This window comes from Mus pahari, chromosome 4, assembly GCF_900095145.1.
Source record: "Mus pahari chromosome 4, PAHARI_EIJ_v1.1, whole genome shotgun sequence".
NCBI classification, from domain to species: Eukaryota; Metazoa; Chordata; class Mammalia; order Rodentia; family Muridae; genus Mus; species Mus pahari.
This window is the reverse complement of record NC_034593.1, coordinates 15,610,098-15,634,945: the sequence shown is the minus strand read 5'-3', so window position 1 is coordinate 15,634,945 and position 24,848 is coordinate 15,610,098. Positions and strand designations below refer to the sequence as shown.

Genomic DNA, 24,848 nt, shown 5'->3' with positions numbered 1-24,848 from the left:
CCTCCTCCTCCTCCTCCTCCTCCTCCTCCTCTTTCATCTTCTTTGTCTCCTTCATCTCCTTCTTTTTTAAAAGACACATTGGATATACCTGAGTTCAAGGCCAACTTGGTCTACAGAGCCAGCTCCAGGAAAGTCAAGGCTACGTAAAAGAAAGTGTGTCTCAAAAAGCCCAATAAGTAAATAAGTGAATGAATGAATAGACGACCCATTCATCAAATTAGCTTGTATGCTATATCTGGTTATTCTGAAGTGGGATTCTTTTTGCTTGTTTTATTGTTTGTTTGCTTTTGATAACCAAAGATATTGCCTTCAGAGCACTAGCAAGTATTTGTTCTATGTAATGGATGCAGAGTCGTGACAGATGCTGTTCACTGGGGTTTAACTGTTACCATTATCTCTGCAAAACAGAAGTAGCCTGGGCAGGAGGAAGAGATGCAGTACTCACAGTGCATCTTGTTAGACTCCTGAAAGTCTTCGTCCTCCTTATCCACTTGATCAGGTGCCGTTGTGAACATCCTGATATTATCATCCAAGAGTAAACTCTCATTCTCATCAAACACCGTGGGGAACAAGTAGAACTCCTTGTCTACATCTTTCTGCAAATCAAAATAGCGATGAGGTGAACACAGGACAAGTAAAGCAAAAGATTTCTCAGTACAATCCTCTGTGTACAAACCACTTCAAGAAACGCAAACAGAAGTTTTTCAGTTCCCCCTTTAAAACTTGACCAATGACATATTTCATTTAGCCACTCAAATTTTCACTGGTGTCTGTTGAGGATTTATGGTTTACTAAGGTAACCTTCTTCTTCCTTCATGCCCATATTACCAATACAAATTGAACCACTAAAATAAGTTATTCAAATACATGAGTTGTGGTTTAGATTTGAAATGTCTCGAAAGTCATCTCTTAAAGGGTTGGTTCCTAGCTGATGGCTATTGGGTGGTAATGGAGACTTTAGTTAGTCCCAGTTGAAGGGACAAGATCACTTGGATTGTGCCCTTGAATATGGTAGAATCTGTCCCCCCTCTCTCTCCCTTAATGTCCTACTTCTTCTTTCCCCCATCTCCCTCTTCTCTCCCTTTCTCTTGTACACACCTTGGCCATCTGATGAGCAATCAATGTGTCTCCATCATGAGGATGAAGAGCTTTCTTTTAACATATGCATGTTTACTACAGCCCAAATGGAATGGAACTAGCTGTCTCTGGCTGAACACTCTAAAACCAAGAACCAAAATAGACCCCCATCCTTTTAGTTATTTGTCTTGGATGTTTTGTTGCAGTGATAAAAAACTAATGTGGGAATATCTATGTACAAGAATCAGGAAAGGTGCCCTCCACATTCATGAAACCAGTAAGAATTCCTATAGGCCACACAGATCATCGTCAGTGAGGAAATGGCATGCCAAGGAGCTAGAAGATGGATTCATACAAATACTCTATAGTTTAGAAAATGGTCTAATCATTCAGAAGACAGTGCATCCATGGAACCAAAGCAAATGAGCTCTCAGGGAAGAGAATCGAAGCCTTATTTGTCTTTCTCTTATGATTCATTCAAGTGGAACATGATTGTCAAAGTGAAAACGGCTAACTAACGTGCAGAGTTGACAGTTAGATCCTTCACAAAATTGTATTAGTGATAAGGGTTGCCTAGTCTGAGTTTCTTGGTGATTTAGATACATCTAAGATATTCATGCTCCTGTAAATAAACTCAGTAAAGTCACTAGTTCACTGAGCTAGATGTGGGTAGGATCATTTCTTTGGGCCATCGATGACCTATTTGGGGTGAATGGATACTTATTTTTATCTCCATGGGAAGGTTCTTACTACTGGTCTCAAATATGGTTGCCCGGCCCACTCCCTTTCTGGTTTTTGTTTTTGTTTTTATTTTTCGAGGCAGGTTTACAAGTTCCTCTGTGTAGCCCTGTCTGTCCTAGAACTTGGATCTATAGATCAGACTGTCCTCAACCTCACAGAGATCCACCTCCCTTTGCATCTAAGTGCTGAGATTAAAGATGAGTGCCATTGCTCCTGGCTAAATGTGGTCCTTTTGTCTCAAGCACTAGAGCTGCAGGGCATATGTCTCCATGCCCAGTTTAGAAGACCATAGCTGTATAATTTTGTTTGGTTTGTTTGTTGGGTCTCATGTGGCCCAGAATTGCCTCACCCTCTAGGTAGCAGGGGATAGTCTGTTTTTTGTTTGTTTGTTTGTTTGTTTGTTTGTTTTTGAGACAGGGTTTCTCTGTATATCCCTGGCTGTCNTGGAACTCACTTTGTAGACCAGGCTGGCCTCGAACTCAGAAATCCATCTGCCTCTGCCTCCCACGTGCTGGGATTAAAGGCGTGCACCACCACTGCCTGGCTTAGCTGGGGATAGTCTTGAGCTCTTTATTTTCATCCTTCCACTTCCCAAATGCTGGGACTATATGTATACAGATCACATGACAGGATCTCTTATCTCCAGAGATACATCATAAAATACTTATTTTATAGATTAAAAAAAAAAAGATGGGATCGTGGTGGTGAGTCAAGAGGTTATTTCTTATTGCTAATTTTATCACAAAACAGTATGAATTCCATATATAATGCAATTTCTGATGCACTTGAGAGATTTCTATGAGAAAATAAGTACATAATACTTTTAAAACTGTATGATCTTACTATGAAGGCCCGAATGGTTTCACACTTTTGATCCTCCTGCCTTACCATTCCATAGTGTTGTGATCTCAAGTGTATATCACTATGCCCAACCATAATACAAATCTTATAAATCGGAGAAAAATTTAAAATAATACAAAACTCCTTGGTGCCTTAAAGCCTATAATTATTCCTATAGTGTAATTTAAAACAGATTAGGTGTCATTTTCCCTCTCCCCTGCCCAGGCTTACCTGTCTCCCATCTGCAAGTAAGCTGCCTTTCTTGCATATTTTCATTGGCCCAATAAGCCCAGTAAATATATCTTTGGTGGGGTCAACGCCAGAGTAATACATCTTAGATAGGCACACAGGATCTGCATAAGTGGGTCCCATCTCTTTGGGGACAGTCCATTCATATGTAAAGGTTTCTTTGGGAGCCACATGGGAAGCTGCTTGAGGATGAGGATATAAGAATGGTCACAACAGAGAGGTTACATATGTGCTTTCAAATGTGACTACCGAGCCACAGAATAGGTAGGGTTCCTTGAGCCCCACTAGGACAGAATTCCCTCTTGTGCTACCCTGTAACGTTTGACAGACTGGTATAGTAAACTCAAGAAGCCTCAAATGCCTGCCTAGAATTGATCCCCCTTTTTGTGTTCAGATATGGAAGACAACTATTTTCTTTCAAGCAGAACTAATGTTGAAGGTGAATGCCATTGCCTCTATCCTCCTGTCAGGTGCAACAGTACCCGGAAATAGGGGGTAATCAGCTCATTTTCTGTAGAGCAAACTGAACAGAAAGTAATAGTAGAATTGAAATGAACTTAACCTATAATCCTTTGCAAATTATCTAAAATTTCAACTGAAACTGAAGCCAGAAAGCTTCAATAACCAGCCTATAGTCATGTTGTAATTGGTAGCAAAATTAGGAGATTTCTTTGATAAGCCTCAATAAAAAATATTTGAACATATTTGCATTGGTGGATACTTTGTATCACTGAAATCATATTAATAAATGTTTATAATAGTAAGAGAGCAAACACCACAAAACTACAATGCCAGTATATTTATACAGTATAAACTCAACCATATTTAAATTATGTTATATATACACAGATGAAAGCAGAAGTATTGAATATATATATGTATATGAAATTATGGATTACTAATAATTTCAGTTATAGATTTCTGTATTTTTCAAATATCCTAAAATGAGACTCTAACCTTAACATTGCACAACCTTAAAAAAATTCACCTAATAGTATTTCAGAAATATATAATTGATACAGCTTAACTAAATTTTTATTAGGATTGATAGTAGTTTTCCAATTAAGACACAACAAAATTCTGTAAACTGATTGGGAAGTATAGAAAATGCTTTTATTTTCTGTTTATATTATTCCTAAAAGTACTATGGGTAGTCGTTGGTATCCTGCCTTCAGCTTTCTTACGACTGAGTTCCCTACTCACCTTGCCGTGAGGAGTGGCCTGGTGGGCCATAGTATGTTCCCTCATTTTCTGCAGTGAAACTTACTCCCATTGGCTGAATGCTGAGAGGATGTTGTCCTTTGTTATGAAAGGTGACTTTAATGATGTCTCCTACTTCTGCCCAAATGAGAGGACCTAGTAACAAAGCGAGCATTAGTCGTCTTCATTCATCCTGGGACATACAGATTGTAGCTGTGTGTGTGGCACATTGGAAAGCTTGGTGTTTTTAAAAGTCCAGTATTGCTACAATGTAGGAAATTTGAAAAAAGGCAAGGATTTTTTCTTTTATCCAACTTGAGAGAAATTACTTTGGTTATTGTCTTTCTTTACGTAAAAATTGCACATCAGGAAGCTAGTTTATAGTACTTACACACCTACAAAAACATCTGGAGTATCTACACTTTCTTCAACCTAGTGATCTGGGCTGTGTGGCCTTTGACCTCAGTTATGGTAACTTTAAGTTGGGTGTGACAGATAATAGTGTTTTGAAATTTAAAACTCTAAAATTAATGTTACCAATTGTAGAGTAAAGATATAGCTATATAGTACACAAATGCTTGGTGTAATATTCCAAAAGACATTTATTGAGGTTATCTTATCCTTTCTTCTGAGTGTTCATATCTAATATCTAACCCTTACTTCATAAGAAAATAACCGTTATTGTTTCAATTTTATAGAAAAGAGCAGGCAAAGAAAATTAAGTCACATTCAAAAGCCACCCAACTAGTAGATAAAGGGAAAGACTGACCCTTGAGTCTAGACTGTGTTTACCAGTTGTGAGAGAACTTGGAACTGGGAGCAGCCTCTGGGACAGATCCAGCCTGGGTCATTAGTAAGCCCACATTTGGTTTCTGAGAAAGTCAGTTATTTAAACCAACTCAAACAATTTCCCTTATCTCTCTGAAGAGATAAGCACTCGTTTGCAGTCATCATGATATAATGAAAGTGAAAATTTATGACTGATAATTTTGGGGACAGGAGTGAGCTGCTATGTCGGGTGGTACCAATCTCCCCAGCTTCTACCTAGAAATCATGCTTCAGGTCCTGATACTTTTGTTCTTCCTGAAATTGCAATAGCCAAGAAGAAAGTGTTTCAGTCACGTGTGTTCTGCTTAGACTCACCCAGGATTCCAAGATGTTCCTCATCAGGGCCTCTTTGTTTTCGGCTTGTGAAGGAACCATCTGTGTACTCACGATACACCGTTTTTTTATAAGAGCCACCAATTCTTGTGGCACCTTGCTCAAAAAATACCCTTGAATCACTGCCAAAAGGAAAAAATGGGGGTTGATTCTGGTGTGGAGTTAGAACAGAGGTACAATTTATTTAAGATACTATCTGAAGAGAGGAGTTAGGCCAGTGCATACTGCATGGCCGCCATGGTTTATGGTCCACACTCATCTCATTAGGAAGCCCACAGATCTAGACCACTCTTGAGGTTTGGTGAAGAAGTAGAAAATCAAGGAGGAAGTTACATTTTAAAGTGAAATGAGAACAAATTTCGCTATGACTGTGTCACCCCTTTTCTACAGTAGACTCTTCACCCCACTCCATAACAGTTGCTCTTTGTTGGGTATGAGCATCAGCTTACTGCCTGCCTTTATTTGATAGAAGTCACGTGATCGTGTTCTTGCTAGTCTTCTTCCCACGGACCAATGAAGAAATTCAATTTTAGAAAGTGAGAAGATATTTACAGAGTCACCCTAGTCATCTCTTCTTTTGTTTTGACAAATGGGTTGGCACCAGCTTTTTGGCCAGGACCTCTGTACTGTGTTGGTGAAATAATGACCGGTAAGTGAACTAACTCCTCGTCCAGATGCATCACACGTTTCTCAGAGGAGACCCTCGCTCTGGTTATAGGAGCTGAAGAAGTTGAGTGCTGTAGAGCATTTCTCCTGAAAAAAGGCAGGTTGGCCACTCTACTGAAACCATTAGCAATGATTTCCTAAGACACTGAGGTAAAAGGAGAGTTATTGGAGTAATGTGTGGGTGACAGAGAGAATCTACCAGAAGATTACAAAAAAGTTAACAGTCTGGGAGATTCAAAGGCGCAAGAATAAGTATGGCATGAGTATGCCATGTTCCACAGCAAGGCTCCTTAAGCCTGCTCACTAGAAGCTCTCTTCTGCCTGAGAAAATTCTACAGGACCCCAGGTACAGAGATATATAAAATAGGTTTACAAATCAAATATTGTTATGATAGGATACGAAACCATAAATTTATTTTAAGACAAATTTTGAAATACATATAATTTTGGCATTTATTTAAAATGAAAGCAAAATCTCATATTAATGAGAGGGATGTGTTTATTTATCCTTACCGAAATAAGTATTGGCTACATATCTGATACTGCAGAACATAGCATCTTCGACATTTTTCAGAACAAATTCATATTTTGGTTTATAATCATTAGTATGAAAGTATATAGTACAAATGGTACAAGTATGTTCAGAGTCTTTGGAAACCACTGGAAATTCTGCTTTAATCCCAAACAAAAACTCATGTAATAATGGTGTGTGTGTGTGTAACTCAAGTCAGCAACTCGAACAGCAATTTTTAAAAACAAACATTGTAACAAAAGGTATGCTAGTTTGTACTTGCATGCTGGGGGGAGGGAGTGGTGAAACAATGAGATTTTGTGTATAATAGCAGAACACTTTGTAATTCATAACACAATGACTTGAATCTTAGCTGCAGTGTTGCAGGGAGTGAGATGACACAGAGCAGCATGAGAGGGCAAGGTGTGCATGGTGTGCATGCGGGTCCAAGGCTGCAGAGAAGCTGTGTGACACAGAGCAGTGAGATGATACAGGCAGTGAGATGACACAGAGAGGCATGAGAGGGCACGGTGTGTATAAGAATCCAAGGGTGCAGAGAAGCTGTGTGACAGAACAGAGGAAAGCACTGTCAAAGTCACTTTGGATTCATGATATATTATGGTTTTAAAAATTTTTGATTGTTCAGTCTGGTGGTTCCTCAGAAAATTGGACATAGTACTACCAGAAGATCTAGCAATACCTCTCCTGGGCATATACCCAGAAAATGTTCCAATTGGTAATAAGGACACATGCTCCACTATGTTCATAGCAGCCCTATTTATAATATCCAGAAGCTGGAAAGAACCCAGATGTCCCTCAATAGAGGAATGGATACAAAAAATGTGGTACATTTACACAATGGAGTACTACTCAGCTATTAAAAACAATGAATTTATGAAATTCTTAGGCAAATGGATGGATCTGGAGGATATCATCCTTAGTGAGGTAACCCAGTCACAAAAGAACACACATGATATGCACTCACTGATAAGTGGATATTAACCCAGAAACCTAGAATACCCAAGATACAATTTGCAAAACACAGGAAAATCAAGAAGAAGGAAGACCAATGCGTGGATACTTCATTCCTCCCTAGAATAGGGAGCAAAATACCTATGGAAGGAGTTACAGAGACAAAGTTTAGAGGTAAGATGAAAGGATGGGCCATCCAGAAATTGCCCCAGCTGAGGGTCCATCCCATAATCAGTCACGAAATGCAGACACTATTGCATATGCCAGCAAGATTTTGCTGAAAGGACCCTGATATAGCTGTCGCCTGTGAGACTATGCCAGTGCCAGGCAAACACAGAAGTGGATGCTCACAGTCAGCTATTGGATGGAACACAGGGCCCCCAATGGAGGAGCTAGAGAATGTACCCATGGAGCTGAAGGGGTCTGCAACCCTATAGGTGGAACAACAATATGAACTAACCAGCACCCCCAGAGCTCGTGTCTCTAGCTGCATATGCAGCAGAAGATGGCTTAGTTGGCCATTATTGGAAAGAAAGGCTCCTAGGTCTTGCAAACTTTATATGCCCCAGTACAGGGGAACACCAGGGCCAAGAAGTGGGAGTGAGTGGGTAGGGGAGCAGGGCAGGGGGAGGGTATAAGGGGCTTGTGGGATAGCATTTGAAATGTAAATGAAGAAAATATCTAATAAAAAATTTAAAAATTATTTTGATTGTTGGGCATTAAGAATCTTTTACTGTTGACAAAATGTTTGTGATACCCATGTTCATTTGCTCAGTCCCATATGGCAGCCCACGGTTGAAGAAGATGGGCCCAGAAACCACAGCAGAAGCAGAGGAGTAAGGAATGAGGCTTGGAGAGATAGAGGTAGGCAAGGGGACCTGGTTAAGGTTTAGGTATTCCATTCCATGGCAAGAATGAAGGGTTTAAGGCTTCAGTATGAATATTTTAGGGGAATCCCTCCAATAGCTGCTTAGAAAAAAACATTGGGAAATAAAATACAATATGAGAAAGGCCAGCCAGAAGACAATTTTTACAATTTTCATGAAAGACAGTGAGAAGTTTGGTCATATTGGCAAAGAGGATGGAGGAAAAGAAGACAGCTTTCAGAGAAACTTAGACTTCGATGATTCAGTACTTCATGAGGGAGTAGGCAGCATTGGTGAAGGAATGGGGGTCAGGTCAATGTAGGTTCTGGACCTCAGCACATGGGCGACTCAGATAACACTGATCACTGACCGCAGAGGAAACTGTTTTTCACAGGACACAGTGAATTCAGTTTGGACACACTGAGGTGCACAGGCCTCAACCAAGTAGAAATGTCATTAAGAAAAATCGAAATACAACTCTGCAATTTGTAAGAGCCTTGTAGGTTGGAGATGCAGCTTTGGGAGTTGTTGTGTGTGGTTGTCAGTGTAGCCTGGGACTTAAGTCTGTGCTTTAGTCTGTGTTGTGCCAGGCCCAACACTCCAATATTGGGTAAAACAGAATAAACTTCAAAAAAAAAACTTTTAAAAAGGAAGATTTAAAGATGGATCACAGACAAGGATTCTGTGAAGCAGTAGTGTGACGTGAGTAGAGATAGATTAATGGTATAATCTTGTATACACTTTGTGTATATGTACCAATAAATGCCATGGTGTATATATAAAGGTCAGAAGACAACTTTCAAAACTCAGTTGTCTCCTTCCACCATATGGGTCCTGGGAATGGAACTCAGTTTACCAGTCTTGGCAGCAAGCACCTTTACCCACTGAGCCATCTCCATGATGCCTGCTGACTTTTAAGATATCACCTTCTCTTCTTTATGGAAAGTTACAGATGAGAAAGGAAGACTGAGGGCCGGGCAGTGGTGGCACACGCCTTTAATCCCAGCACTTGGGAGGCAGAGACAGGCAGATTTCTAAGTTCAAGGCCAGCCTGGTCTACAGAGTGAGTTCCAGGACAGCCGGGGCTACACATCGAAACCCTGTCTTGAAAACAAAACAAAACAAAACAAAACAAAACAAAACAAAACAAAACAAAACAAAACAAAAGAAAGGAAGACTGAAAAGAATGCATCATCTTATGAAAACCAGCCTGACATATCCAAAGGGTCGATTGTGTGTGTCATAGGATACCCTATAGAGAGGGAAGGACTATACAACAGGAGAAAATACTCTCTTGAGTATCTGATGAAGGAATAATATTCAGGCAATATAAGGAACTCCTAACTAATAAATACCAACAGAAACAACCAGAGTTGGAACTGGACAGAGGGCGTAAATAAACATTTCTCTGAAGAAAACGTATGTACGGCAGTAAGCCCTAAATAAATACCCGACATCCTTGGTCCTAAAGGACATGGTCTTTGTGTGACGCTACCTTTCCAGGGCTGTTAAGTTCTCTCCAGTGAAGGTGTCCATCCCAGCAGGAGCATAGTTCCAGATGACCTCCTCAGCCGCAATGTAATAGTGTCTCACATGCCTATCTTGGATATCATCCTCTGGCGAGGGCTTGTTACAGTCACGAACCTGGAAAAAGGCCTGCAGCCCAGCTGAAAGAACATGGGCAAGACTCCTATGATGGTGACAACTGCTGATGAGACGGCACATAGAAACTGAATCAACCCACACAGGCAATACAGTAAAGCATGGTAAACGTCTGTTCACAGATTGCCGGCAGGGTGTTATTTTTTAAAACAGATGTATGTCTGTTTTGTGGATGTATGGATTTTTGTGTATTTATGACATTAGGAAGCATGCATGTGTTCAAAGTAAGATATCAGTGTTTGTGGGATTTTTCTTGAGAGTCTGGACCTTCATTGTCACATACCCACTCAAATTTTAACGGAATCAGTCTTTTATTTTGAAGGGATTGGCTGTTTTAAAACAAAAGAAAAAAAAAAAACAATAGTCTTTGAGGGAATTACCTTTCAAGACGTAAAATTTTCAAAGTCTGATTTCCTCTAGGGATAAAATTCACAAATATGTTTTAAGAACTAAGTTTGTTTTTATACATTGCACCCCAGAGAGAAATGACATTTACAAGCTAAGGCAAAGAAAAGACAAATCAAAGATGAAAAAAAAAGTTGGTTTTACTTGACAAAAACCAAGCTACTTTCCAGCATAACATATTAATCTGTTTTTACAGTATTTTGTATGTTATATGTTGAGAAACTACAAATGATGCTATGTTTTCATGTCAGAACCCATGTCTGTATCTTAGAAAAATAATATTTTTTCCACATTTCATTATGAACACTCCAAGCTTATCTGCTCTTATTTCATTATGATGTAAACATGGAGATAAAACTAAGATAATAATTCAGTGTTCAGATTACTTAACTAACTTATTGGTTTTGTTTTCCTTCTACCTTCTACTAGTAAATTAACTACTACACAGCTTTTATTTTATTTTATTTTATTTTATTTTATTTTATTTTACTTTATTTTACATCTGGCAGCTAACTGGAGGTAAAAGCATCTTACCTTTCAGATGGTTTAGGTTCTGGCAACTGAGCATCCAGACTCCAGGATTCTGGGCCACCATATAAGCATCAATTAGGGTGGCAGGGAACAGGTTGATAATATCAGTTTGATAGTTCTTGCTGGTCAGGGCTTGACCATGAAAGAAAGCTGAATGCACGTCAATTTCATTACCCATACCAAAAAGGTACCACTTCACTCTGTCCTCTGCACACATCGAGAGCCCTGGGAGGCTTCCAAATGTATATCCATTTATAGCTGCAAGTCAAAATTAGAATTTTTGCCCCATAGACATTAGTGCTTGGGCTAGTGACAGTTACCTTTACAAAATATAAAATCAGTTTAGTATAGGAAATATCTGTCACAACAGAAGTTACCTTTTCCCCCTTATCCATGCCAGACATTGCTAATCAATAACATACCCTTTCATTTTTGGACTTTAATTCTGGCTAAAGGTCATTGTCAATACTATACTGAAGATGAATATTAAATGCGATATTAGAAACAAAACTTGTAGGGTCTCTGATGTTTATAAACTATGAACACTGGTTTTATATATGTGTGCATATAAATATGGATACATCCATATACAGATAGAAATTACTCATTTAAAGATTATGTAGTAAATGTTACTTAATAATAAGTTATTAACTATGCTTATAGGCAAAGGACAAATGATTTATGTTTTCTTTTTGCTTAAAACTGTTTTCACTTTTATGAATTTCTTTTGTAATAACAAAAAAACAAGTAAAAATGTTTCTAAGATTGAAAGACAAAATTCAAAGAGATTTGAAGAAAGAAAGGGAATTCAGGAAGGGGCAGAAATGACCAGAACCAGGAGACCCTGAAAGTTCAAAAGCATTATGGAATGAGACCCTTGGGGGAACGCTAAGGATCACTGTTCAGTTGGGCAGTTCTAGGAAATGCATGGGGAGAAACATGAATGTTAAGGACCATTAATACACCAGGTGTGACAGAGGAAACAAACCAGATCCATTCAGACTAGAAATTTGGGTATATTTTTAAATGTCTATTCGTGTTAACAGGATAACAGAGGAAAAGCTGAAAATGAATTGACAGGAGATACTCAGGTCAATGAAATAAAACAAAAACTTTTAGATAGAAAGTCGGAAATAATTTCATCTTCTAATTTGGAAGTATAGTTATTGTTTTCTCAGTTTTTACATGAAGATCATTTTAAAGAAGCCAAAGGAAAATAACATGCATACTTTTGGATCTAATTATTGTTAAGGTATTTAATTTTCCACGTAAGTTCTGAAGGATAGATAACCCAATTTCATTATTTTTGTGCCTGATAACTAAGTAAAAGTTTGGGCTGTCAAGACACTTTTAGGAGTCACTTGGGCACAAGCTAGCATCATCTGAGATGAGGGAGCCTCAATTAAGAAAATGTCTCCATAAGATCCAGCTGTAAGGCATTTTCTTAGTGATTTATGGAGGAGGACCCAGCCTGTTATAGGTGGTGTCACCCTTTGCTGGTGATCCTAGGGTCTATAAGAAAGCAGACTGGTGGAATTTTTAGGGTCACTTACGTATACTATCATATCATCTGCAAATAATGATATTTTGATTTCTTCCTTTCCAATTTGGATCCCTTTGATCTCCTTTTGTTGTCAAATTGCTCTGGCTAGGACTTCAAGTATTGAATAGGTAGGGAGAAAGTGGGCAGCCTTGTCTAGTCCCTGATTTTAGTGGGATTGCTTCGAGTTTCTCTCCATTTACTTTGATGTTGGCTACTGGTTTTCTGTAGATTGCTTTTATTATATTTAGGTATGGGCCTTGAATTCCTGATCTTTCCAAGACTTTTATCATGAGTGGGTGTTGGATTTTGTCAAATGCTTTTCTCAGCATTTAACGAGTTGATCATGTGGTTTTTGTCTTTGAGTTTGTTTATATAGTGGATTACATTGACGGATTTCCGCCATAATCAGTCACCAAACGCAGACACTATTGCATACACCAGCAAGATTTTGCTGAAAGGACCCTGATATAACTGTCTCTTGTGAGGCTATACCAGTGCCTGGCAAACACAGAAGTAGATGATCACAGTCAGCTATCAGATGGAACACAGGGCCCCCAATAGAGAAGCTAGAGAAAGTACCCAAGGAGCTGAAGGGGTCTGCAACCCTATAGGTGGAGCAACAATATGAACTAACCAGCACCCCCAGAGCTCGTGTCTCTAGCTGCATATGTAGCAGAAGATGGTCTAGTCGGCCATCATTGGGAAGAGAGGCCCCTTGGTCTTGCAAACTTTATATGCCCCAGTACAGAGCCAAGGGCCAAGAAGTGGGAGTGAGTGTGTAGGGGAGCAGGGCAGGGGGAGGGTATAGGGGACTTTGGGGATAGCATTTAAAAATGTAAATGTAGTAAATACCTAATAAAATTGAGAAAAAGTGTAAAAAGGAAGAAAGAAAGAAAGAAAGAAAGAAAGAAAGAAAGAAAGAAAGAAAGAAAGAAAGAAAGAAAGAAAGAAAGAAAGAAAGAAAGCCGACTGAGCGCAGTCCTCTGTGGCCCCTGCATCAGCTCCTGCCTCCAGGTTTCTGCACTGTTTGGGTTCCTGCCCTGACTCCCTTCAATAACAGACTATGATATGGAAGTATAATCCAAACCAATCCTGTCTTCTCAAACTTGCCTTCGATCACGGTGTTTCATCACAGCAATAGTAACCCTAACTAAGACACATATCGGATTGCAAGTCCAACATGTTTGTGATATCAGGGCTTCAGGCTAGAAGTATCCATGTGAGGGAATAATCTTAATAATTAAAACAAAACGGACATGTCTTTTGTAATCTTACAGTACATCCTGTTGCTTTCCTGGAAGTCTTCATTGTCTTTATCAACTTTCTCTGGGTCAGAGCAGAAGGTTTTGATGTTATCTTCTAGATACCAGCTGAGGTTTTCATCCACCACAGAGAACATCACTGCAAATTCTTGGTCAATATTTCTCTCTTTTTCCTTATATAGAGAACCTGAAGTAGAGATTTGTAATTTAGTAGATCTGAAATTTTAACATGTGATTCAACTTAAATTTTTTATTAGATTTGAGCTTCTTTTAAAATAAATCTAGTATTTATTTTCTTAGTACACGGGTGTTTACCATCCACTCCACTTTGTGGAAGCATTCAGTGAGGTTCACATGCCATGCACCGCATGCTCCTGTATCTATAGACTCAATGACAAAAACATTAAATGTATTTTGGCTACGGAAAAGGTTACAACTCAAATCTAAATCTACTGGCACACACATATAGCCACAAGTCAACACATCAAGGTGTTGCGGGTAATTATTGATCTGATCCAATAAACATTACATTTCAAACTCTTGAGTCATACTGTCTTAGTGAGGCAAGGAATAAATGTACTATTATACTTACTAATATAATACAGGTAACTGCAGACATTGACAGGGAGCGCCACTGAGGCAGTCACAAACAGTAAATTCATGTATGTCTATATCACACCATCGCTGGAAGTTACACCCAGCAAACCTATTCTTCACAGCACTGGTTTCAATCTTCATTTTCTTGCTAAAATGTTTGTTCCATTTTTCATGTCCTCAAGGCCTCTCCTATATTTTCTGTCATTTTCTACTCTGACCTTTATCTACTCAACTGCAACACAGAATAACTTGAAGTTTAAGAAAAAAATTGAAAAAGAAAAAGAAAACCGACTGCCATGTACCTGCCACCCGTATTGTGAGCAGTGAGAAGATATACCTTTTTTACAGAGTATTAAAGGTCCTATGAGTCCTGATGCAATATCTTTTGGAGCATCAACATGGGAGTGGTAAATCCTGGTCACACAATTGCTGTCTCCCTCTCCAGGACTTGGTTCATTTGCATGCAGCACATACAGATACTGTTGTCCGGGAAACACTTTGTCATCAGCCCTTTGAAAATCAGTGGTGTTGTCAGGGTACACAGCTCCTGGGACGCAGCATGCAATGGAGTTAGAAAGTGAGTACATTTGAACATAGTTGAAAGAATAGTCAGTCCTCATCATCTAGTGGCTGTCCTTTGGACCTTTAGTAATGTCCTATTTGGACTTATAAAAAGAGAAATGAGAGGCTAATGTCTAGGGAGCCAACATGTCTCACAGAAATGATTTTTATTAAGTTGGTAATTGACTGAATTATACACAACAGACACTTCAGGATGACTGAGACATCCATAATTTAAGGGGACGTTCTCACCTTTGGGTCATGGTACAAAAACATTAAGCAAAGTAACCACCCTCTGGAATAATTTGAAATTTCCTATAAAAGATCAGATTTGCGTGTGTGCTATAATTACAGAAACCCAAAAAATGTACACATAATTTTAGAAATTTTCAAACTTCTACATTCTTCTAAGTATTGGTGGATTTCCCGTGGACCTGTCAGCCCAGCTTTAACAATGATAAACTGAAAAACATTCTTGGTTTTTCTCTAGAACCCACTCAACTTTATCTTCAACCATATGAAATTATTTTAAAGCAAATGTCATACATATTTAACTACTAAATATCGGAACATGTATCATTAAAAGATAAGAAGTTTTTTCTTTAACAAAATTACAAGCCTACTATGCTCTTTTGAAAACTGATGTTAATACTCTAGCATACCATGGTGCTGTAAAAAGGAAAAAGCATGGTAGCCAGTTGTTCTATTAGTCGAACCATTTGTCTCAGAAAAACAGAAAAATGATGCAATGTGGAATTCTGTCCTTTGGTTATGCTATGGCTTCTGCACTTTTGCAATCAGAGCAGCTGTGCTTATTTACAGGAGACTCTCAGAAAACTGCACCCAGAGAAATGACTCGTGAGGTGCTTCAGGGAGCTGTGTTTCAGAGCAGCCCTGTCCTCTCCAGGATACTGCCTGCGCATTGCCATGCTCCTGCCGCTAAACCTAGATAAACTCACTGGTCTGTCATGTGAAACTTAGGTAGGATCATTTTGTTAGTCTAATTTTTTTTTTCTCTATCTGGGTTAGAAGACAAAAGTCTATGTCTCTTCAGAAAAAGACACACAGCATCTAATATTCACTTCCTAAAAAATTACTTTAAAATTAAAATTTATTCACATGTATTCATGTGTAAGTGTGTGTGTGTGTGTGTGTGTGTGTGTGTGTGTTGTTGTTGTTGTTGTTGTTGCTGTTGTTGTTGTTATGTGCACATGTGGAGGGTAGCTGACCACTTTTCTCTCCTTTCACCACGTGAGTTCCAGGGACTCATACAGGTCTTCTACCTGTGTGGCTGATGTATGAGATTATTCAGGCCACGTCAGCTGGGTCGGAGTTTATGAGAGGCCAGAGTGGAAGATGATAGCAGCTACAATATGATCAGTGGAAAAATTCCAAAGATAAGACAGCTTCCACACTGAACGCTTCTCTTCTCTCTGACTTCATGCCACTTTTAAGTTGTCAGGTACATTATCTGCTTCTCACATTCTCATATTCTTCCTCTATTATATAAAGAATTAAGTACTGGTGATCCAGCTGTGGCTCTCATTATAAGTTTGAAGTCCATTTAGTCATGGGTGGCATTCCCAATACACAAAGTCACATAGCCAGAGGAAACACAGCACTATCATGATGTGATTTTAAAGGGTGTGGTTATAAGTTCTATCTAAAGGTATCAATTCTAGAAGTCAAAAGGTTTCCTACTGCAAAGAGGAAACTCCATCTACAATACACACTGAACTTACCCTCATACTCCTTGGAGTAAGTAAGCCCATGTGCATGAAAAGTGTAGATCCTAGAGGCAAAGTTCTTTAAGTGAACATAAACTTTATCTCCAACTTCAGCTTTGATGACAGGGCCTAAAAACCCTAGCCAGGCTGGTTTGTCTATAGTCTTAGTAAAGGTGCCATCTGTGTACTCAAAATAAAGTGCCTTCTTATATTTTCTTCCAATACGATCTGGACCATTTTGAAGATAGAAATTGGACTGTTCCCTGAAAAGGAAAAGACACTTTCATCAGAAGCCATCATTTCTGGAGATAGCATAAGAACTTAGGAGGATCAATGATCACACCACATTCAGTCTTGCCTGTAGTATAGACCCCTCCAAAAACAAAGAGGGAAGCTGTTGAGTGGCTTTCTTGTTTTAATTGTATGAGGTATTTCATATCAGACACCTAGTAGAGAACCTTCCGTGAGGACAATGTAACAACCTAGAGAGAACTGAAAACTCTGTGGAACTAAACGAATTATATCTTGTAAATTATTTAGTTATTTTAATTAAAGGCACAAGAGTGCACTCACTTACCTGTGGATGTGGATGTGGAGGCTAGAGGTCTATGTTAGGATCTGCCTAGATCACGTTGCACTTTGGTTTGTGAGACAAAGTCTCTTACACTGCAGTCAGTGGAACTCTGCATTTCAGCTAACCAATGAGCCCCCCAGTCCCGAGTGTCTCTTCCTCCAGTGGTACGTTACACTCAGCTGTGTCCTGCTTTATCTGGGTGCTGGGTATCAGAACTCAGACCTTCATGCTTGTACAGCAAGTTCATTAGCCCCAGTCTTTTTCCCAGCCTTGATCTATCCTTTTCACTTCTATTAGGAGTCCTAGAGTTGATTTGCACAATATACATGGGTTTAAAAATTACCTTTGAATTTCAATTATCACCGTCATTTTTTAATCCTTCCCTACTATAGAATAGTGAATGTTTATATTCTGATTAGTGCCATTTAATAATTTGAAAATTCTCTTAAATATACCAACATAATAAATAGAACCAGGAAGAAAGAACAAGAAAAAAAAAGGGGGGGACATTTGATATTTGCACCTAAACTGAACTTACAAAGTTAGTTTTCAGTGGCGTCTGTTAGTGAACGTACTATGAAGCCATTCGGAAGGACTCAACTAAATCCTGGTCTTGGTTAAGATTCTCCACAACCAAGGTGTATGTCTGTGCTATCTGTTACAGATCATCAATTTTCAATACTTTACCATGTTCCAGTTAATCATCACAGAGTAGGGTAACCTGATTGAAAAGTAAACTTTACCGTGTTTCCTGGCTAGAGATAATCAGCAAGCGTCAGACATATTTTTGTTTTCACGTTTCAAGACAAAAATGGGACTAGTTAGGGGCTCTGGAATTGTCCCAAAAGTTGAAGATGTGATTGCCAAAAGTCTAGGACTCTAGCCTCATGTTGTCTAAATATTAACTTGAAGAGTTAGCTACTAAGGCACTATGTAATATGCAAATATATTCCTGGACTCAATTTATTGATTCTGACTGGGGACAAAGGGGAGTGAAACACAGACACCTGCGTTTTTTGTTTTTTGTTTTTGTTTTTTTTTTTTTTTAACACACAGGCTAGTGTATTCTGGCACAGGCATCCACTCTGGACTTCGAGAACCTATAAGGTTGAAGGTGATGAGTGGCCAGTGCAGAGGAAGTGGGGTTCCTTGATGCTATGTGACAGGAATAAAGAAAGTTGTTGTCAGCTGGCACCATGGTGGTGCTAGATCTTTTCATTTTATGGCTGTACAGAAGAAATCTGGAAATTGTGGTCAGGAAGCACAGCTACTTGGCAGTGTTTCTGGTGGCTGAATTTGAGCAGAAGGAGCAAGGGATTGGTAGAAACAGAGCTGCATCCCTCCAGATATACTAAGGACTTCTAGGGTGACAGTCTCAAACACCCATAATTGTCTAAAAATACCAGGACTCCCAAAGGAGGCAAAATTGCTGAAAATGATGGAGATGGTGTTTCTTGCTTCTTCACACCCATCCTGGTGTGATAGTTTCACCAAAAGTAAAAAGAATAAAGCAGTTAAAAGATACATCAATTATGGGTAAAATCCTGCCCCAAACCCTTGCCCTGGTGTGTCCTGCTTGTGTTGCCTTGTAGTTGTCACACGCCTCTTGTGGCGTTAAGGAAAAACAGAATGAAAAATGAGATGGCTTGGAGAGTTCAGAAAAATCCATGGATAAAGAACAGAACATATGTGTGAATTCTACCCCAAACCTACAGAATTAGTATAGACAGGAGAAATCTTAATAAAGATGTGCTTTAACAGCATCTGGGCTGTGCGGCACTGAAGATCCCTGAGGTCCAGGCTGTCTATTGGGTTGTGAGGAGCCCACAAGAGACAAATTCAGTCACAGCCAGCTGTAGCTGGTGTCTCTTTTCCCATTTGCCAGAAGAACCCTGGATGAGTCTCAAACCCATTTGTCTAAATCTCAGAATAAATTGTCTTCAGGGTTTGGCACCATGTCTAGGAGACTTATCTGAAAACATTAGCAAAGATCCTAACCTACCATGCCCTGTAGATACACATTTCCCACAGGTCCAGGTTTTAAAGAAGCCTTCAAGGCCTTAAAGCTTTATTGAAAGACCATATGCGTCCATTTTCCTGAATGTGACTCTACAGCACCCAGGATTCCATCCCATCCCATAGACTGTAACAGGTGTCCACTTGTCAGGATGCATCCACTGTACTAGTGTCTTATTGCTCTTTTTTTGTGGCTCATTTTTTTTCTAGACAAAGTTGTTTTTTGAGGGGATCAAATATGTATGAAAATTACCTTTAAAGTAAGAATTGATCTGAAGCAAAATATATTTGGAGTTTTTATACGTTTGGAATCTCTCTCTCTCTCTCTCTCTCTCTCTCTCTCTCTCTCTCTCTCTCTCTCACACACACACACATCAGACTGGTTTTTCAATTTTGCCTGGGCATTGTGAGAATTTTCCTTAGGAAATTATCAAATATTTAACTTCGGGGAGGTCTGTTTGCTTCTGGTGCTGTTTTCCAAGCCGTTCTAGGTTTGGGGACAAAGGGTCAGTCATCTACTGGAAGTTTATGGGAACCTTGCCTGTCAGCTGTTTAGCCACAAGAATCTATTATCATTGGTTTCTGAACCAAACAAATTATTCAGATTTATTTTCAACCCTTCCTAATGATGACTGTAACCTGCTCCTTTCTATTCATTACAGCGAATGGGTTTCCTTCCCAGCAACCACATTTTCTACTTTAGCCCCCTTCCCCCCCTTTAAAGGAAAGAACAAAAATAAACACGAAACAACAACAACAACAACAACAACACACTGATTCCTGTCATTTCTGGTAGGCTCAGAATCAGAACTCAGTTCTTAATGGCAGATAATTCGTCTTTAATGCCACTATAATTAGTTAATAGTACCATTCTGCTGGTGAGGTCAGAGTTCACAAGTGGTTTTGGTCTATCCTTACCTTGGCTACTAAAGTCTCCAGATGAAGGCAGAGCTTTGACTTCACTAGTTGAGATGCTTCACTGAATGCTCACTGCTGAATAACTAATTATCACACAGCAGCCTGACGTAACAGCTACTTATAACCTCCTAGTCAGACGAGTCATCTCTGACAGACAGCTCATGTCTGTGTTCTGTGTCTTGGACATCATGGCACTGAAATCAAGAGGGTGCTGGTCTAAGCACTCCCCTGAAGGCTCGTGGAAAAATCCACTTCCTGAGCAAGTCAGGTTGGAGGAACAATTCTGTGCCTTTAGTTTGGAGGACTGTTTGCTTGTGGCTGATTTCCGGGGGCCTCTCTCAGGAGTCTTGTCTTCATGCTTCTCAAGTAACCCTTTCCAACTCCCAGTCAGCAACAGTACACAGAGTCCTCCTTAATTTTGGAAGTTTCTAATGTTCTCTTCAGAAGCAGGAGGCCCCTCTGCTCCCTAGCCCCACAGCAACTCTTGTCTTCCACCCCTAGCCCAGGCAGCTATGCAGTTGATTAAAACATGAATTCTGTAATAGATGTCTCATTCTAGGGTTTTAAGATGGAAATTTTTTGCAGGCCATTTCAGAAATACTTCCTTTAATATATTGAAACCACAGGAAAATGTCTAGCTACAGGCAGCTCAGCTACAGGCGTATAGCACAAGCCTAAGTGAATTATATATCAAAAATAGTTTTGCTCTGAAAGCACAGCAGGGATTCAATGCAAATCAACCTTCTTAGGCAGGAGAAGTGGAATGTGCTGGAACAAACAGAGCATGGGAGGCATGACATGTTAGAGTTGTTTAGTGTGTCCGGAGAAGCTGTCCTTTAGGAGGTGCTTGTCCCTTAACAACCATTGCTTGTTAGTTTTACTCAGCAGCCTCAGAGAATGGGGCATTGTAAGTGGATTTCCCCAGTAACGTTAGTGAAAATTTGTTCCTCTTTAGAAGATTTAAAAAGAAAAAAAAAATTGAGGCAGCGTCTCATGTACATCAGGTTAGACTCAACCTTACCGAATAAAATTGAGGACATGGTTGCTCATAAGTATTGTTGAGGAGAAATGTTTTATTGTAGATATGAGGGAGAATACATCCACAGACATCTGAAAGAGACTGAGAGGAGAGAGAGGAGGAAAGCGAGAGAGAAAGAGAAGAGAGCCAAGAGAACAAAGAGGCTAAGAGCTAGCCAAGAGAGATCCATGAGCACCGAGAGACATGGATGAAATGACAGGGTCGTATAGGAAAAAGAAGCCAAGGAAAAGGAAATCAAGTGCCTGAGTTGGAGAAGTTTGAGGTAAGGGGAAGGGATGAAAAGAGCAGAAAGGAATCACAGATACTGAGGAAGCCTGGAGGCCAGCTGTATATGAGGGTATGTTAATAGGCCTCACGGTTAGCCTTTGGTCCTGGCTTTCTTTGGCACCTGACTCAACCATACACTCCTTTAATATTTTTAAAATTATTTTTGAGGGAGTGTTAAAATAATTAATTTGGGAAGAGTTCCAGGACAGCCAGGGCAACACAGAGAAACCCTGTCTCGGTAAAAAAAAAAAAAAAAAAAAAAAAAAAAAAAAAAGGTAATGTAAAAGGAGTATCCAGTACTTGACATTGCAATATGACATTGCCACTTTCTTTAGCTGTTCTGTGATATCCATGTGTGGCTTGTGGAGCCCAGGTTGAATATCCCTGACAGTAAACAGGAACGTTATACACGAACCTAACCAATCGCAAACTGCTAACATCTAACTAGAAAATTTCCACTTTAATTAATCAAATGTATACTTCAACCCAGTCTTCTTCTACCTGCCACTTATGTTAGGCTCTTTCTTGATGTATTCTTCAACCTGTTTATTTCTCCTCTGCTTTGTCCGTGCCATGAGGAAGAGAGAGAGAGACCCATGTCTGGTGCCTCTTCATCATGCCCCATGTACTGAATTGAACAGACTGCTAATTTAGAACAAAGGACATAGGAAAAAGTTGCTACTACACTCCTCTGGTAAAGTTCAGCCTCACATGGGCAAAGCCACTGAAGATGCAGCCATCGTTTATGTAGATGGAGAGAGAAAAGTTACAGGTTCTTAGATGCTGGTGATGCCACGGGAGACTGTAGAACATTAATGAAAAAGAATGCTGAAAGCAACTGAAAAACAGAATGTCATGCTTTCCTTCTGTGCACCCTTGAGTGTCCCTATTAAGCGTATCCTCCATGCCATTAGAATATTGACAACAAAGAAATCCCTCCCTGAAGTTCTTTTTTTTTTTTAAGATTTATTTATTTATTATATGTAAGTACACAGTAGCTGTCTTCAGACACTCCAGAAGAGGGCGCCAGATCTCGTTATGGGTGGTTGTGAGCCACCAAGTGGTTGCTAGGATTTGAACTCAGGACCTTCGGAAGAGCAGTCAGTGCTCTTAACTGCTGAGCCAACTCTCCAGCCCTCCCTGAAGTTCTTATCAACCGTCTTCATTCTTCTACTTCATCATACTCAGTGTTTACCACATTGGAACATGGCCAGTATGTTGCAGTTTACACTTGATGGACTGACTTGATTTTTTTTTTTTTTTATTCTATACAATGGCAGAGGTGGGTGGAGCAACGAGTAGTGCAACTTTCTACATAATTAGGTACCACTGAGGCACATACTCAGTCCAGTACCTTTTTTAACAATATAGGTAACTCGCATTGTACTTAATCAGGGAAACAATGACCCACACATAGTTAGGCTTCTCCAAAGAAACTGTAAGAATAAGACCAACTCTTCAGAAGAGAATACGACCTCAAAACCATGCTTACAAAACCACAAGTTCTACTTCTCTTTGTAATCAGTTATCAATTCAAAACTTTTCCTTACTGGTTATTACTAGGTTAATAAAGTAACAACCTGATATTATTAGTAGTACTGCACGTTTCTTATCATGAAAAATTTAACCACATGTAAAAGTAAACAAAATGGTATGTACCCATCAATGGTTCAGTGGTTACATAATTTGGCTCAATAGAGCAGTTTTTACAGAGACAGTCTTAGTAGCTGCTGTTCACTTCACTCATTTGAGTTCTTTTGTCATTCTAATACACTTGCTAACATACTAAATATTTGCTTTGAATGCCAAGTTTCCATTTGTTGGTAAATGTTTAGAGACTGTTAATAGTGACGCTGCTTATATGAAGCAACTAAAACACAAAGACATTTAAGTTACATGATACTTGATCAGGACCTCAGAATGAGAACATAACATTTCTTGCACTTGTTCTGTGGGGAGCGCTGTGCTATAAGAGCTTTGCCTGGTGACTTAAAACAGCCCTGTGCGTTTTAACTGGGCTGTCTCATTTCATAGATAAGGCCTCAGAAGCCATGAGAGATTAGTGTGACTGAGGGATGCAGGGTCTTCTTTCTTTGAGTAGTATTTTATTTTTATATTTGACACTTTAAAGGATTAAAAGTACTGTACTTTCACCATTAGGAACGAGTAATGACATGCTAGCATTTTATACATTAATTGTTTAAAAATAAAGAACTTCTGCATCCAGAGACAGAACACATTCGGGAGATAAAGGAGAGAGAAACCACAACCACAGGAGAGAGCAAGAAACCGGCATAGCTCCCTCAGACCAAGAGAGACGAGGCAGGGCAGCCCCACAATAACAAGTACTAGGAACATAAAGGAAACCAATAAAAGCATTGATTTTCAAGTCAATATTCTGCATTTTCTATGTTTAAATCACTTTCCTTGTTGGCTTCATTTTTGTTAAGGTAACTTATAAATTTGGCCCATAAACAACAAAAAATAGTGACTTACGTGTCAACTGAAATAAGCTTATTTTCTTCAATGCCAGAAGCATAGTCCCAAACTGCTTCAGTAATTCCGATGAAATAATGCTTATCTCTTGCCCAGGCTAAGGAACTATACAAAAACATAAATGTGCTAAGCAGCAAAAACTTCATTTTTCTCCCTCTCGGAGCCCACGATGCAATAAAGTGAAACCAGAAACAAGCGATTTTATAAATAGGGCTTTATTTGCTTGACTGACACAATTTAATGTTGCACAAGAGTAACTAATTTCTTTAAAGCAAATAGCATTTTCCAAGTCAGATTGGTTCTGGTAAACCACGAAAGGGAAAAAAACCAAAACAAACACAGTTCCCAGTGGCCAGGCTTCTCTAACTACAGAGGAATGTCATCTGTTTGTGTTGGACATGCACAGCATGCGTAATTCTGCATCTTCTTCCATTCATCCTGTAAATCCCAGGAGGGCAGAGACCGGCTCTAAATGCTCCCTTTGTTCTTCTAGCAATCCCAGGCACTACAGCACCTCACCAAGAGCCAGTTTTTAATAAGCCAAGGTAAAATGAATCAAATGTCATTGTTAATGATTTTAGAAGACTAACAAAAACTTACTTGTAATTTTGAAGATATGAAACATATTTAGCACATTGTAAAAGTAGCCAATAAAAATTTCATTAAAATTTTTTTTACTGTGTGTTATAGAGATTTTATCAAGTTGACATGGATTGCTATGTAGAAATTAATAGAAGAACATACAAGGAAATGATAATTTTGTTTGAATGATAGAAGAAGCCAGTCACAAAACAAATAAGCTATGCATAATGGTGGTATTTGCTTGTGGTTCCAGTTACTGGGGAAACTGGCACATGACAATCTGTTGAACCCAGGATTTTAGTACCAGTCTGAACAATGTAGTAATACCCTCAGAAATAAATATATATATATATATATATATATATATATATATATATATATATAT

At 39.2% G+C, this 24,848-nt stretch overlaps 1 protein-coding gene across 3 annotated transcripts in view; it reads right to left on the bottom strand.

Annotated features, from left to right (window-relative positions):
* The window catches only part of Cp (ceruloplasmin), a 57,575-nt gene extending 33,331 nt beyond the window's left edge, over positions 1–24,244 (bottom strand). For 2 of the 3 annotated variants that reach the window (XM_029537904.1, XM_029537905.1), the window contains exons 1-10: positions 23,882–24,071; positions 16,587–16,834; positions 14,621–14,830; positions 13,700–13,873; positions 10,885–11,139; positions 9,779–9,950; positions 5,251–5,390; positions 4,111–4,263; positions 2,890–3,089; positions 446–596 (exon numbers count right to left, since the gene is read on the bottom strand). In XM_029537904.1, coding sequence (XP_029393764.1) covers positions 446–596; positions 2,890–3,089; positions 4,111–4,263; positions 5,251–5,390; positions 9,779–9,950; positions 10,885–11,139; positions 13,700–13,873; positions 14,621–14,830; positions 16,587–16,834; positions 23,882–24,027 — 1,849 coding nt within the window. In that variant the 5' untranslated portion in view covers positions 24,028–24,071. Of the gene's footprint in view, positions 1–445; positions 597–2,889; positions 3,090–4,110; positions 4,264–5,250; positions 5,391–9,778; positions 9,951–10,884; positions 11,140–13,699; positions 13,874–14,620; positions 14,831–16,586; positions 16,835–23,881 lie in introns of all 3 variants that reach the window. The other variant, XM_021197165.2, reaches the window with a different exon arrangement.
* Between the last annotated feature and the right edge of the window lie 604 nt (positions 24,245–24,848).